General features: G+C 34.8%; 1 protein-coding gene across 3 annotated transcripts in view; it reads right to left on the reverse strand.

Annotated features, from left to right (window-relative positions):
* Nucleotides 1–6,657: 6,657 nt before the first annotated feature.
* NTN4 (netrin 4) overlaps nt 6,658–15,829 on the reverse strand; it is a 103,466-nt gene continuing 94,294 nt past the window's right edge. For all 3 annotated transcript variants that reach the window (XM_034643987.1, XM_019799671.2, XM_011224998.3), the window contains exons 8-10: nt 15,592–15,660; nt 12,777–12,947; nt 6,658–7,524 (exon numbers count right to left, since the gene is read on the reverse strand). In XM_034643987.1, coding sequence (XP_034499878.1) covers nt 7,388–7,524; nt 12,777–12,947; nt 15,592–15,660 — 377 coding nt within the window. In that variant the 3' untranslated portion in view covers nt 6,658–7,387. The remainder of the gene's footprint in view (nt 7,525–12,776; nt 12,948–15,591; nt 15,661–15,829) is intronic.

Below are 15,829 nucleotides of genomic sequence, written 5' to 3' on the forward strand. Positions count from 1 at the left end.
TAATCCTACTAGATAACATTTGGGAGCAAGTGAAAACTTGGAGCAGTGTTTTCTAAACTTAGTCTTCTTTCCTGAGACATTCAATGAAACCTGTACAATTTTGGAGGTTGCTAATTAAGTGTTCTTATAGATACTGCATTAAAAAATGTATTCATTGTGTTTTTGCTTCAAACTGCTTAGTATAACATTTATCAAAGGCAGAGCACATGCTGATAAAAATATCCAGTTGTGTATTCTCAAATGTTATAAAAAGCTCTCTAGGTTGCTGAAGGTCACTGCTGGGCAAGGCTCCATGCGTAAGAGGTCAGAGTGCATATGTAACGTGAGCGTTTCTGAGGTTAAGGAATTTTATTTGTTGTGATGCAAGTTGTGTATATTTCTTTTATTTTTTCTCTCCATACCTATCAAGGAAAGGATAATCCTGGCTTTTATTTCTTGTTTACAGGAATGGGAAAGAAAAATGTTAAGTCTTTGTGGTTTATTATTTTATTTGTGGGTTGAATCCTCATTTCTGAGAGAGGGTAAGTTAGGCAGTCCCCCATGTTTTCCTTTCCCAATGTTACTGCTTTTTCACCTTTCTCCTTACTTCTTAAGTCTCTGACTGGGGTACAATCGAGTGTGTCAGCAGGACTGGCACTGCCTAAATGGAAATTAGGAAGCTGCCTAAGCAGTCTGATTTATGAGGCATTGAAAGGCACATCTGACCAAAAATAACTTTTCCACCCTCCTGCCATCGGTGCCTGAAATTCCCATGATAAAAATCAACCATTAAAAATTTTCTGCAGACACGCATGGTTTATTTGGGTCAATAAAGCATTGTGTTAGGGAAAAAGAGGAAAGTGGGAAAATGGGAAAGTATCTCATTCGAAAGATTTTATCTTCTGAATCTCTCAGTCTCTTGGTCAAGGGTAGCATCTTGACAAATCAATATACTATTTAAGGCTGGAGGGAAATTGGGAATTAGAGTCTTGTATTGGATCTTCTTGTAGACTCTGAGCAGTGTGAAGCCAATGAGTCCTGGGGAGGAGATTGCCCAAAGTAGACTGAGAAGCTAAGATATCAAAGACACATTTATATGTTTCACAATTCTGTTTAAGGCCGGATTAGGAGGTAGGGTACACAATAGCTAGAGGGATCTCCTTTCAATTCCCCTTTTCTACCATCCTAGTTCTTGGGTAACCATAACAAGACTAATGATTTCCTTATTCATAAAATAACATTGTGATGAAGGCCAAGTAGATTTATGACCAGAGGGAGATACATTTGTAGAAACAGAACTAATGATTAATTCTATGACTTTGTTGAGACAATTCTGAAAAGTGTAGAGAGCAGTGTTTCTGATACTTATTAAACTGTCCATCCCTGGTCCCCAACCAGACCTTCTAAAACAGATATTCTGAGGTAGGGACCTGGGACTCTACTTTCTAACAAACATGTCTGCTGATTTTTATGAACATTATTTGAGAATCACCCATTGAGAAGCATTAATAGATCATAGAAGAGGATAATTAAGGTTCAAATGCTTGCTTTGCTGCTTACTTATTTCGTGATGTTGGGCAAGCTATTCAACCCTCTGGTTCTCAGTTTCCCCATAATGATAGTGGTGACTCTGCAAGGTTATTGAGTGAGGTCTGAGGAGATAAGTCATGTGAAGTTTAGCACAGCAGCTGGCATCTAATAAGGGCAAAAGTGATAACCATTATTATGATGAGTATGTATGTTGAAAAAGACCCCTAGGCAATGCTTACTGACATTAAATATTTTGTTTACTATTTACTTTGTTAAAGATACATTTGAAATTCTGTTTCAATATGTGGTAAATTTCCTAATTACAATTACCTAATGTTTCTGTGTTGCTTTATCATCTTTTGCTTTTCTGTCTCCTCAAACATAACTAACAGCAAGAGACTTGGATGGAAAAATTTTGTAATAAATATTCAGAACTATCGTGCATACATCATGGTATCTAGCAATGGAAGAATTGGTTAACTGAGTATGTTCTATTTTGAAATATTTTGCGTAATTTTACTAGAACAGACCCTCTGGTTCCTATCCCAGCTGTTGCTTTTCTTTATTCATATATATATATATTTTAATACATTTAAAAAATATCTTATTTTTAAGTAATCTCTACTCCCAACTTGGGATTTGAACCCACAACCTCGAGATCAAGTGTCACACGCTCCACCAACTAAGCCAGTCACATGCCCCTATTCTCTTATATCTTTATCCCTATGTCCTGCCCCTTGATCTCACTCCATAGTTGACCAAATGCCTAATTCTCTATTTTTTTCTGTTTTCTTGTCTCTTTCTGGTGTAATTTCTTCTCATTCATCTTGTAAGCAGAATTACTCCATACAGGAAAAGTCAGAGCTGAGAAAATTGACTTGGAATGCTGTTGAATTTCACAGCAGCTTATTCAGGGTTGGTGTTGATAAATACACATGCAGACCTTATGCCTAAATAGATCTCAGAATGCCAGACCAAGAGGAGAACAGCAAAGGTAAAAAATGGACTCTTACTAGTTCATCTTGGTATAAATGATGGTAAACAGTATTATCCTAATGGCAATGTAAAAATGACAAAGTCAGTAGAAAATTATGTAATTGCAGGGTGGAATAATGGGATACATTATAATCTGGAGTATGGAGGAGAACTGGGAGAAATGCTGACTTTCAGTGTTCTTCCTTCAACTGCGATTTAAAGAAACAGCTGATGAGGAAAATGGTGCAGTTGGTATCACTTCCCATGAATTCCTTTCTAGGGAACAGAATCCCTTTTTAGTGGTGGAAATATGAACTCTGGGAAGTAGAATTTTTGGGTTCAAATCCAGGCTCCATAGTTGTAAGCTGAGTGTCCTTGGACAATTTAGTTAGTCTCCCTGGGCCTCAGTTTCCTTATTTGGGAAATAGAGATAATAATAGCACACACTTCAGGGGTGCTTAGGAAGATCAAATGGCAATAACACACAGAAAGCAGTTAGAAAAGTACGTACCTTGAAGTAAACTTTCAATTATCAATTGCTATCGACGTTTTAATCTATGGTATTTTTTATTTGCTAAGCTTGAAATCCTTGGTGGTATCCTGACAGGGAAGAAGGTGTCCAGGGAATTTCTGGCCAGAACAATTTGTTCATACTGTGAGAATTTGTATGGTAGTTATTTTTCTTTCTGGGAAGCAAGATTCCCTGCCTGGCTTCTGTTCACCCCTTTATTCAGTTAAGTGCACTATGATTTGATCATTTCTAGTAAATCTTGGGATATTTTTGGATTTATAAATCAATTCATTGCTAATCTACCTGTGAGTACATATTAAGAAACCAGAGATGTATTCAGCATGTTCTAAAACCCTCCCTTAACAGAACGTGCAGCTCAATTCTGGAAATATCTATTTGGTCCAGTGCATCTTTCTTTCTCATGACTAACATTCTGCTTTTTGTTGCTGTTGTTGTTGTTATTCGGCATATATGAATTGACTAATAGTAAATCTGGGAATTTGTCATTTAAAATATTATAGGTCTCAAACACAGCCAGTAATGCTCAAAAAAGTAGAGATATGTTTAAATCCCTTTGGCAAAAGTGTAGGAAAGCAAAGTAAAGGGCATCATTCTTCAAAAAAGTGTTCTCAGACAAATCATTCTCTGAGAGACTTAAAATAACATCAGTCATACAAGGCACACCCCTTTACTTCTATTCCATTTTTATCATATCAATCTCCCTTGCAAAATTGAGGTTGTTCATAAATATTTTCCTTCCAAACTGTGGGAAATAAGTCATGAGTAACTTTGGCTCTTTGATAAAGCTAGGTTAGGGGACTGCTTATCATTGAAACAATGAACACAAAAGCAATTCAGTCCTGCGGCCTCTGACAAAACTCCTCAATACCCAGGCGGTGCTCACGCTCCTTGTTCTCAGGCATTCCAGGGGAGTGGCCACAGGACAGCCCACACAAGGAATTTTCAAGGTCCCTTTTCCCACCCTTCAGAATTGATAAGTCTCTGATCCTTTAGAAAAGGATTTGTTCTGCAAGAAACCAAAGTATCCCAAAGAAGTATGTTTACCCGTAATGAGCCTTGCTCTCTGTTTCATATAGCCAGAAGGACACTGCTTTTTGGACTCGTGGTCACATCCCCACAGATTTGACCTCATTTGGTGGACACTATTAAAAGATTATCCTATTATTGAGAATTTCCATTGCATCACATACTAAATATTAGTAACATTCCTCTATGGGGAAAGTGATGTAATAAGAGGGCATAGACTGAGTTGACCTCAGGCAAATTATACAGATAGGTATGTGGACATTATGCAACTGATCTGCTGAATAATAAAGCCCAATGGTACTGGGAGTAATGCTCTGGGGGCAGAGACTTTCCTAGTAGCTCTTGAAGGAGGTGAAGCCATAGATGGAAGTTTTATTTGACTCTCTTGCCTCGGTACTGTGATGGTTATTTTGAAAGACGCCAAGGAGGAGAAAGTGTAGATAGAAAGTGTGGCAGAACGATGAAATAACGGAATGGGAGTGGGGCCTTGAGGTGGCTTGCTCACACTTTGAAGGGTAGGGAACATAGGGGTTCTTTTTTTTTCTACTTTGGAAGCCAAATGATGCTCATAAAGAATTAAAACTGAAGTTGAAGGGCTGCAGGTGATTTAAGAATGACGATGTTAAACAGTTATAACAATGAGGTTTTTTTTGAATGTTGCCAGAGAAGGTGTTGAAAGAGCACCTAAGGAAGAAGATTCCAGTTAAAAAGGGATTGGAAGACATACAGGAGCTCCAGAATTTGGCAAACTCATAAAAATTAAACTTTTAGTTATAACTTTGCTTGAACAGACTTTACACACAATTGATTAAATTTTAATTGTTAAAAAAATAAATTACATGATATAAGTACAGGATCAATGAAAGAATGTCAAGCAAAATAAAAAGTGAAACTCTCCCCTCATCTTTCCCTTACAGGGGTAAATACTGCTGTGATCTAACTTTCAGGCCTTGTAGATCACTGATTATATTATAAATGTGTTCTGGGGTAGGTGTTATTACTATACGTATTGTTCTGTAATTTTTTTGATAATATGTACCTTTTTCTACTCTTAAAAAACTGACATTTTTATTCTTTTTAATGGGCAATAGTTATTTTAAATAAAGTGAAATGGAAAACAAGGCTCCTTGGCAATTCTGAAACTTAAGAAAATCCTATATTTGATATGTTTAAAATATTTTTCTTGATGTGATATACTTACCAACATGTTTGATAAGTTGCTTGTAAATGATACCCTACTAGATGGCATTCCACCTACCAGGGTAAAATAGGAAAAGATAAGACATGCTACAGGTTATAAAAGCAGATTTCATGAGAGTATGTATAGAATAATTCCAATTCTATAAAAGGTATGTACATGCATAGAAAGCAATCTAGCAGCCTAGGCACTAAAATGCTAACAGCTGTCATCACAGGATGGTTTAAATATGGTGTTTTTTTTTCCTTTCTGTATTTTCTTTTCTTTTTTTTTTTTTTTAAGACTTATTTACTTATTTATTTTAAAGAAAGCAAACATAAGTGGGAGGGGGAGAGAGAGTGGGAGAGAGAATCTCAAGCAGACTCCCCACTAAGCGTGAAGCCTGACATGGGGCTCAATCTTACGACCCCAGATCATGACCTAGCCGAAACCAGGAGTCAGATGCCTAACCAACTCTGCCACCCAGGCGCCCCAGTTTTCTGTATTTTCAACAGTGAACTTTCATTGCTTTTAAAAAAGTAAATATAGTAAAATATAGTATAATATACACTGTTATTATTATTTGTCCTATGATATTAAAGAAATTATAGGACAATATTATAGGACAAATAATACAATGTTATTATTATTATATAATAATAAATATAGTATAAATATACACTGGATCTGATTAAAGTTCATGTCCAAAGGCTACAGAAACTAATCCTATCTGAATTAGCTTCCACTCTATCCCCACACCCCAGAGTAAAAGAGTGGAAATACCAAGCCCTTCTTTGATTTTCTTAATTTAAGGAATTAGGTTTGAGTTCCCTCATTAAGACAAAGTAATCTTTAGCAGAGTTGATCAGGAAATGAGACAAAAATCAGGAAATCATATTCCTTTATTACATACATGAAATATAAAAAAATTAACAGAGCAATATATATATATATATTTTGCAAGTCCACAGGACCTCAGGAAAAAAAATATGTTCTGTATGTGAAGTTTATCTTATGGCACTGTGGTTTATGTTTTGTATATTCAAGTACAGAAGAAGCTGTATGTATTGTGGTTGTGCATGGGTACAGAAGATAAGTAAGTAAAACTGTAGTTTGGTGAACTATCACATACATTGTGTCAAAAAAAATGAGTAGATATAATGGCCATATACTATTAATAAAGATAAGGAGGAAACTGTTTCAACATTCAGGTTTAAATACTAAACACAAAAATAAAACAAATTCTGTGTCTACAATAATTTTTGCCGTGTATACAAGTGCATTGCAAATAAATGAGCTTTTAAAAATTTAAAGTCCATTTCCTCTTCATCCAAGCATATTTCTACACTTAAGATTTCTTCTTCCTCTTATTTTAAAGTCTCATCTTGTTTAGTTTTTTAAAAAACTTTCCATCATGGCTGGTATCTGCGTAATCTAACCTCTAGCCTGAAGCTGAGACTTCATATGCAAATGTGTTCTCCTTTTAGGTTTTTTCCAAGTGTTCAGAGCTAAAATGTACAACTTCCTTTTGTCCACACATAGTGGCAGTGCTTCTGTTTCAGTAGGTTTTCTTACACGCCCTTTATTTTTCTGTCAACCATGGTCTTCAAACTTTCCCAACACAAGTGGTAGGTAGTAAAGTGCTTTATCCAAGGAAATACTATATACACGTGGAGAGGTTGCATTTAACACTCCACAGACCAAAGTTCACACACATCACACAAAGGAAGGCTCTTTTTTAAGAAAAACCTTTTTTTTTTTTTTTGATAGTAGGGCTGGGGAGTCCTTAAAATCTCCTTAATTACTTTAAGTAGCACAAATATAAGCAACATATCTGAAGCTGGAAGGAGTCCTTGTTAGATGTACTGCTCTTAATGGATTACTGCTAAATATCGTACAGCTATTAAACATACTCTTAATAGTTACGAATTACAGGATCAGCGCCATAGAAGGCAGGTACCAGTGTAGGATTTTTCATTTGTCTTTATGAAACAAACTGTATTTAAACATGGCCCCCAAAGAGACAGGTTAGACTAGGCTCATGCATTGGAATATTTCTATATAGTTTGGCACTTAAAAAATTCCAGTTTTGTTTTTGAGGTCTCCTTTCCATTAAGTTTGTTTTTCGTACATAGAGAAGTGCCATTATGTGCTATATACCTTTGTTGCTACTTGCACTCTCTTTTTAAAATATCCATGACTTTTCTTCCAAGGGATGGCTTCCAGGGCTGGACAAAACTTTTCATATTCACGACGAGTTTGCCTGTTCTGACATCTTCATGTCCTGCCACAAGGTACTCCAAACCTAAAAGAGAGCAAAGTTAGGGGCTATATAGTATCATAATTTTTTGAAGTGGGGGAGGAGATGTGACTTTGGTGATTTTATATGCATAGTTCACAGTTTTATATATTCACAGCTGAAATTGGGAGTCCCAGGCAGTGACAGCTGGCACTTAATAAGCATTTACTATGTGTTAAGTGGCTTACGTGTATTATTTCATTTAATCTTGAAAATAACCCTGTGAAGTAGGTATTATTTTTTGTTTGTTTGTTTTACAAATAAGGCTCAGCAAGATTACAAAACTTGTTCAGTGTCTCCCAGTGAATAGCAGCACTCTGACTTAAGCTCAGGTCTGTCTGGCTGTAGAACTTTTACTTTATACTATACCACCCTCTATGGTAAAGAAGTGAGGATTCTGTGGGTACTTAGCATTCGGCTATAAATTAGTATTTCTTGTAGACTCACCATGTATGGTAGTACATATTAAGGAGGATTTTATAAAAGTGAAATAAACATGTGGAAAACATACTGTAAGAGAGTTATGAATTATACAAAGTGACATATATTTCCTATAGAAAGTCAATGTGTTTTTAGAATATAGGATGTTTGTTTGTGATATTAAAAGAAAAAAAAAAAAGATGAGACTTCACCAGACCTTTGTAATTCAAAATTCTTTTCAGGCTTCAAATAAAAATTTTTGGCTAACGTACAGAAAAATGACAGGACAGTCTCATTACCTATACATCAAAAAAAGGAAATATGTTAATCTCCTTCAGTAGGTGTTTGTAATAATATCAATATTGGTATTTTGAAACAATTTTCTTTAATATGATAGGACAAATAAGTAATTATGTTTATAAAAGAAAACTTTCCAAGATAAAGAGATATATACTTTAAAACTTAAGAGAAAATAGTAGTTGTTAAAATTAAACTGAGAATATAAAGTTAAACCCATGTTTTATATGTATATATGTAAATTAATATATATTAATAAAAACTATATAAATAAAACATATTAATATCATATATATATATATATATATATTTTGTTCATCCACGGAAATGACCTAAAAAAAAGATATCCCAGTAGCAATAAACACCTGTAATAGACATACTGTGGTCTCTAATTAAACAGATCTCACTAAAAAACAAAACAAAACAAAGCTTCTTGCAGAAATGCTATTGCAGGTCCAGGACAGGAAGATACAAGGTAGCATGGGACATCATATTGTGCTAAAAATCGAGGAAGCTCTCAAAGATTAATGGGGATCATTGTAAAAGGACATGGGAGCTAGTAAGAAAGGGTTACAACTTGTTAGAGTTGTGATGATTTGAGCACCAAGGAACAAAATAATTGTATCTGTTGAAACATACTGAATCAGCAAAAAACCATAATTCCAAAATGATACTCAGAAAAGAAAAATCCAGAGAAAAGCTCGTTTGTCATCTTTTGAAGCAGATTTTAAAACCATTACTTATTTTGAAAGGCAAGCAGCCTAGGAATTATAAGGAAAGAATTTAGCATTTATCTTGCTTTTACAATGAGAACTATATTGAATGGTAACCTATAGCCCAGCTTGAAAGATAAAGCCCCCTTACAGAAGAATGTCAACTAGTAAATGAGGGGAATCAGAAAAACATCATTTCTCAAGCTCTAATGAAATTATTGATTCAGGAAGGATTACCAGTTGGTAGTAACATCAGTAAATCAATGGTCAATGGGAAACCGGATATTTGTGTCATGACTAAGTAACAGCACACTAATTACTTTCCAGTCTCAAAAGCGAAAACAAAACTGCCCAATGGAGTGATCAGACTGTCATCACTCTAACCTAAGGGTCAAGTTTAGCAACCTTGATGGTGGGTTATCCAGGTCCTGTATGTCTTCTGATATGATTTAACATGAAGTACGTACCCAGCAATATCTCTAGTGGATTCTAGTCAAAATGTTTATCTTGAATCTATCAAGATTTTCTTTAGAGATTACAAGAAACATAGGAGGTAGCAAGATAAGCTAAAGCACACCACAAGGAACCATCCAGACAAAAATAGAAGGTAACGTAATTACAAGACTACTTGGCCAACACTATTTCTTCAACAACAATTAAAAAAGGAACTGTGCTTGAATAAAATAGATTTGAAAGACTTAAAAACCAGATACAATGTGTGATCCTGGATTGAACATTGACAAGGACAAACCAGTTCTAAAGGACATTTTGGGACCAGTCAGGAAATTGGAATATGGTCTGAGTATTGGAGAATATGAAAATAAACTATAATTGGAGGCAATGATCACTAACTAAACAAAGTAGGTTGCAGAACGGAGCATACTATGATTTTATTTTGGTTAAAAAATATAATACATACATGCACAGAGAAAGACCTTGAAGGATTTGCACTAAGCTGTTAATAAAGAGACTCTCTGGAGGTAAGAAATGTGAAATTTTAAATTTTCCTCTAGATTTTTGTAATGTACACATGTATAGTTTCTATAATAAGCAGGTTATTTAAAATATTATTAAAAGAAATAAGCCCTAAACTTAAACATAGCTATGATGGTGTTTTCAGAAAAAAAAAAAAAGGGAAAATAATGGTGGAGATTTTAACACTGGAGAGCACAAATGTAAGATGGGTTATAAGGTATTTAAATTATTTAAAGAGTAACCACCTTAGCCTCTGCATGAAAAAGAATCCCAATATTTAATTACTAGACTGATTAAAACATAATGGTCTTGATATTGTTTGTTTCATACCTAAAGTAATAAAAGTCTCATATAAAATACAATAAATAATTTTTAGGAAACTTAATTGCTAAGTTTAGTATTTGTAATGAATTTACTTTGAAACTATAAAGAGAACAAATACTATAGGAGTTTGCCATTAATTTAGAGTATGAATATACATTAAACTGAATAAATCCATTAATTATTGAGCAGCATCATGCCAAAAATTAGCATGGAAAACAATATTATCTGTTGTATCACTTACTGGCATTTACTTTTTACTTTTGTCTACTTTACTACGTGTTTGAGGGCACAAAGTTTATTTTGTTTCCATAGACAGAGTATACTACTTTCGTGCTAGTCTTGATATCCTAAATTGACTGATGAATGGGTAAATGCATGTATGAAGGAAGGAATGAATGAATTTGCAGGGTTGCCAATTAGATTGTTCCTTTTCAAAAAGTAGCAGAGGAAGCTAGTTGGCGTGTAAGGTTTCCGAATTTTCTTATCAGCTTTCTTTGGCCTTAGCTACTGAACTTGTAAAAATGGAAAAACAAAGTGAAATGAAAGAGTGTCTGGTTTTGCTTTGGCAGGTTCCAGTCTTTTCTTCAAAGCGAGTAAACATGTTTTTAAGAATTCTTTGAATAATTCCACTTATGTTTTCAATTGTGATGAACTCAGTTGATTCTTTGACTCTGGCAGAAACCTGATGAGGAAGTATATTTCACTTCCTGGAGGGTGGCTCAGACGCTCAAAGCTTTTTTTTTTTTTTTAATGTCTTACTAAAAAAACTGGGCAGATTATTTTTTCTTTTGCCAAGATAGTAGAAAGTGTTTATAGGAAGAGTCTCTACATACAGATTATTGGGAAATAGAACTTAAATTAAGGACTCTTCATTTTCTGTGTTCAAAATCTAAGATTCTGATTACTTCATTTGTTCTTCAGAAACATATTTATTATTTAAAATGTCTTCTTTTCCTTTTCCTTATGAAAATTTAAATGAATTTAAATAAAATACTAAAAGGGTATAAAAGGATGTAAGAGATTAGTCAACCGTCAAAAAGTCAAGAGTTTTATATTTTAGATTGGTTAGACTGGGGGGAATATTTCGTTGGTAGTTTCTCTTTTTCTTTGTCACTCAGTTATCTGTTTCTCTCTGTTATCTTTTTTTAAAAAGATTTTATTTATTTATTTATTAGAGAGAGAGAGAGAGTCAAGCAAGGGGAGGGGCAGAGGGAGAAGCAGACTGCCCGCTGAGGAGGGAGCCTGACGCGGGGCTTGATCCCAGGACCCTGGGATCATGACCTGAGCCGAAGGCAGATGCCCAACTGACTGAGCCACTCAGGCGTCCCCTGTTTCTCTCAGTTATTAATCAAAGACTACAGGGACTTCTTATGAACATAACTGGGGTTTCCTGGACTTTAATTTGAAAGGAATTCGATCCAGAACATAAAATTATGCACCTGTTTTAGCAGTGCTATTAAGACACAGATGGCAACTACATAAAGTGGGAAGCACAGAGGACTTAAAAAAATAGATTTTTTAAAAGATCTTTTTGAATTTATTTATCAGAGAGAGAGGGAGAGTGAACACAACCAGGGGAAGTGGCAGGCAGAAGGAGAAGCAGGCTCTCACTGAGCAGGGAGCCTGATGCAAGGCTCAATCCCGGGACCCTGGGAACATGACCCCAGCCAAACGCATATGCTTAACCAACTGAGCCACCTAGGCATCCCCCAAATATGTTTGTTTTAAGAGAACTTGCTATCTGGGTACTCTATTATTATTTAGGTACTAATGGTAGGACTAGAGATGCTATGATCAAAAATCTAAATCCCATCCTCAAATTGAACGGAGACAGAGAAATAAGCAACCTATGACACGAAAGTGAACTTGTAGAGTGTAAAGGTAAGAATCCCACGCTTACTCCCTTGGCTCTCCCACTGTAATTACATTTGAAAATGCAAATTTCCCTTAATTTCAAGTTTCTCTAAGATTCTACAGTGGTTTGTTGTTGTTTTTGTTGTTTTAATTTCTGCTGTTTCTAATTTGAAATCAGAATAATCATTTAATGAAAAACAAGATGATGAGAGTTTGAGAGTTGTTTTCCATCCACAGATGCTTCTCATGCAATTGTAAATATGAATTCAATATTATTTGCACAGATGGAATTTTGCATTTGAATTTCCTTTGGGAGCAAGTTCTACCCAGGGCACCGTAATAGGACCTAGCTTTCAGATGCAGGGTTAGTGGCATCTAAATTTATGAAAGTGTTTTCTATGCTACTGGCACTTGGAACCAAGCTGAGACTTCTCTTTTAGGACAGAAAATATTATATTGGTGGATTTAAAAATATTTTACTTTTATAGAACATGAGGAAGAGAAATAATTTTTTGATGTCAGTTCAAAGAATTCCATTTGGATTTTCCCCAGAATTCAGATGGTGAAAAGGAGAGATACTCTTGGTGAGTTCAGTTGTGATTTGGAGAATATTAAGACAAGGTGCAAATCAGCAGAGACAAAGTAGTTATTAAGCTAGAAAAGTCTAATGCTTACCAGGATTGAGGATTGGACAAGTGCAGCCTCTGTTAGTCCACGATTCTGGATATAATGTTCGTTTTCCTCGTAAAATTTTCAATTTGGTAGATTTTAAGACCTTTTTTATCTTCACATTGACCTCAGCATGAGATCCTTTGTCATGAGCTGATAAAATCTTTATTTTTAGCACTGAAACAACACAATTCCAAAAGTCAAAATGCATAGAATTTCATACTGCTTTTTTTGAACTTGGAATAACTTAAATATGCATTTCAGAGTATAATGGAAAAGTTAACTAATGATGATGCAAATGTGGAAATTTGCTTGAAAAAATCATTAGGCTTATCTTGATGAGCACTGAGTAATATGCAGAATTGTTAAATCACTGTATTATACACCTGAAACTAATATAATAACTGTACTGGAGTTAAAAAAAACCTCAAATAAAAAAATCATTAGGCTCACTGACTTTTATGTTGGTTTCACCTTATTCATCTATATTAACTATAGACATTTTCAACTGCTGTTTCCCATATCATTATGCTAAGAGACTACCAGCCATTTGCCTACCATTAACAGAGTTTTAAACACATTTAGCTATCAAATCCAAATTGAAAGAAGGTGTATAGGAAGTAGAATGTTTTATATCTAGATTCTGACTATATTTTACTCTGTGGTTCACTGTGTATTAAAGTTACAACAAAGAACAAACAAAATGTTACTGCCAGAATATATTTTACATATTCTAAAGAGATTGAATAATTAAATATTGATTATTTAATCTTCTTCCCTGGATGTAAAATGCAAGCTAAGTGGGGTTAGGCTGGCTGTCTTTCCACATGATGGCAGCGCTTCAGTATTCTCTGTAACTCACGATTCTATTGTGCCGTGCTCTTCTATCTATGAATTGGATGTGGTTGGGGATTAAGCTGTGGAATAATTTGGGGTGGGGAAGAAAGTACACCTAAGGAACATTGGATGTAGTGTTCTATGTTGTTAGAAGAGTTCTTATGTGCTTGTTTATATCTTGATGGAAAATTCTGTGTGATGAGGGAACCCTATACTGGCTGGTCCCAATTCCTGAGAATATGGTTGTCAGCAGTTTTTATAGAATCACCAAATTTTAGACTTTTAAAGGTCTTAAGAGTTCATCTTGTTTTGTTTTATGTTTGAGGGGCCAAGTTTTAAGAAATTAAGTGAACTTCCCAAATTTGCACGACTAGTAAGTTAGAGGTTTGGGCTGAAATCCCAATAAGGTAAATGCACGAAGGGTATGCAGCACAGTGCCCCTGCTCATGGCTACTGCTCAGCAAATGTCCACTATTATTTTTCTACTAGATTGTATGTTTGAAGAGAACAGGGACCTCATCTCTTCATTATTATAGCTTAATAAATATTTGCTAAAGGAACGAACAAGTGAATCAGGTTTTTTTCCCCCATTCATAGAATGGGGAGGGGGAAACCACTTTTTCTGAGTCTTTAAGTGTATTGCACCTAATAAGAACAAGGTATTTAATTACATCATTAAGAGTGAACAAGTTTTCTTAAGAGAAAATAATACAGTTGTATTAAAAGATGCCAGAGTAGTTGTTTAAAAATTTAGAAAGCTACTAAATATATGTAATATTGAAAAACAGTTGATATTTCCATGAAACTGACTACCTTTCGACTAAATTGTCATGTTTTTTGCTTTTGATAGTAAATACCATTTTCTCTAAACTAACTTTTCTTTATTGAACACTAAACATTTCAAAAGTTTTCTTCTGTTATTTAGCCAGGTTGTCAGGTGAAAGGAGGGAAATATGTATGTAATTTTAGATAAGATTTATGAGGTTTTCAACATTTACTTTTTTATCTTTTATGAGATTAAATACAGTGTTATCAAGAACCTAAACACTTGGTTTCAGAAGTTGTGACTTAAAATTTTCTCTTCATTGTAATGTGTATTTTGGGAAGTATGAATTATGGAACAATGAAAAACCTTAGATACTAGTCAAGAATATGTTATCAAGATAAGGCATCTAATTTGCTTTAATAGTAAACATGAAGCCGATTAGAATTTGAAGATAGTAACAGTCTTTACTTAGGGCAGTGACGTTTTCCTTTATCTATATTTTCCTGGTACTTGAAAGATACAGGAGTCTAGAATATACAGAGAGGGCAGGGAAGAGGCCTGGATGGACAGCTAATCTCAGTGCTTCCCAAATATATATCCTCTTCCTCCTCCCTGCCAGGTACTGAGCATATTGTGTGCGCTAGATATTGTACTGTGTGCTTTTCAAAAGTCCCATTTTGTGGGATAGGTGGCATCATCCCTGTTTTACAGATGAAGAAGTCTGGAGAGGTTAAGTTACCCATGCAATAGACCAGAAGTCAAACCCATGTATGTCTGAATTCAAAGCTCGAGCTCTTAATCACTGTGAAATAGTGTTTGAACTGATTTCTGCTTAGTATTACTACATGATAACTGGCAACAATTATTACTCAAAACTGGTATTACTACATGAAACTGGCACAGGAATCATTATAGTGGCTAGAGGCTTCCCTTTTAGATTATGAAGACAAGAAGCATCCATAAGAAAAGATTATGTGTCATGTTTTTTTTCTTTTTGTTATTGGCCTCTTTTCCTCATAGTAGGATGGCCTTGCCTTTGCTCTACCAGCCTCCTGCTCTCACCAGAACATTCAACACCATCTTTATTAGGAATTATTATATAAGACTAGTGCTTTGATATATTGAGAATGTCATAGACTAAGCTTCCCAATTCCTTAAAAAACTCTTTGTATTTGGTCTGAATAGATTCTTGGAAGCATTCAAGGACTTTGAACTTACCATATGAATATTTCATTCGACAGAATGCCTTGGAGTTTCCTAACACCTGTTCTTTACATTCACATTTACCTACACAGAGTAAATGAAAAATAGTATTAGTTATTTAGAAACAAAGAAGAGGGGAAAAAAAAAACGAGCAAGTAAATCCAGGTAGCATAGCTCATTTTTAAAAATTGAAGTGTAATTAACAGTGTTATATTAGTTTCAGGTATCAGGTGGTAGAACTCTTTAAGGCTTG

The sequence above is a fragment of the Ailuropoda melanoleuca genome, chromosome 15 (assembly GCF_002007445.2).
Source record: "Ailuropoda melanoleuca isolate Jingjing chromosome 15, ASM200744v2, whole genome shotgun sequence".
In the NCBI taxonomy this organism is placed as follows: domain Eukaryota; kingdom Metazoa; phylum Chordata; class Mammalia; order Carnivora; family Ursidae; genus Ailuropoda; species Ailuropoda melanoleuca.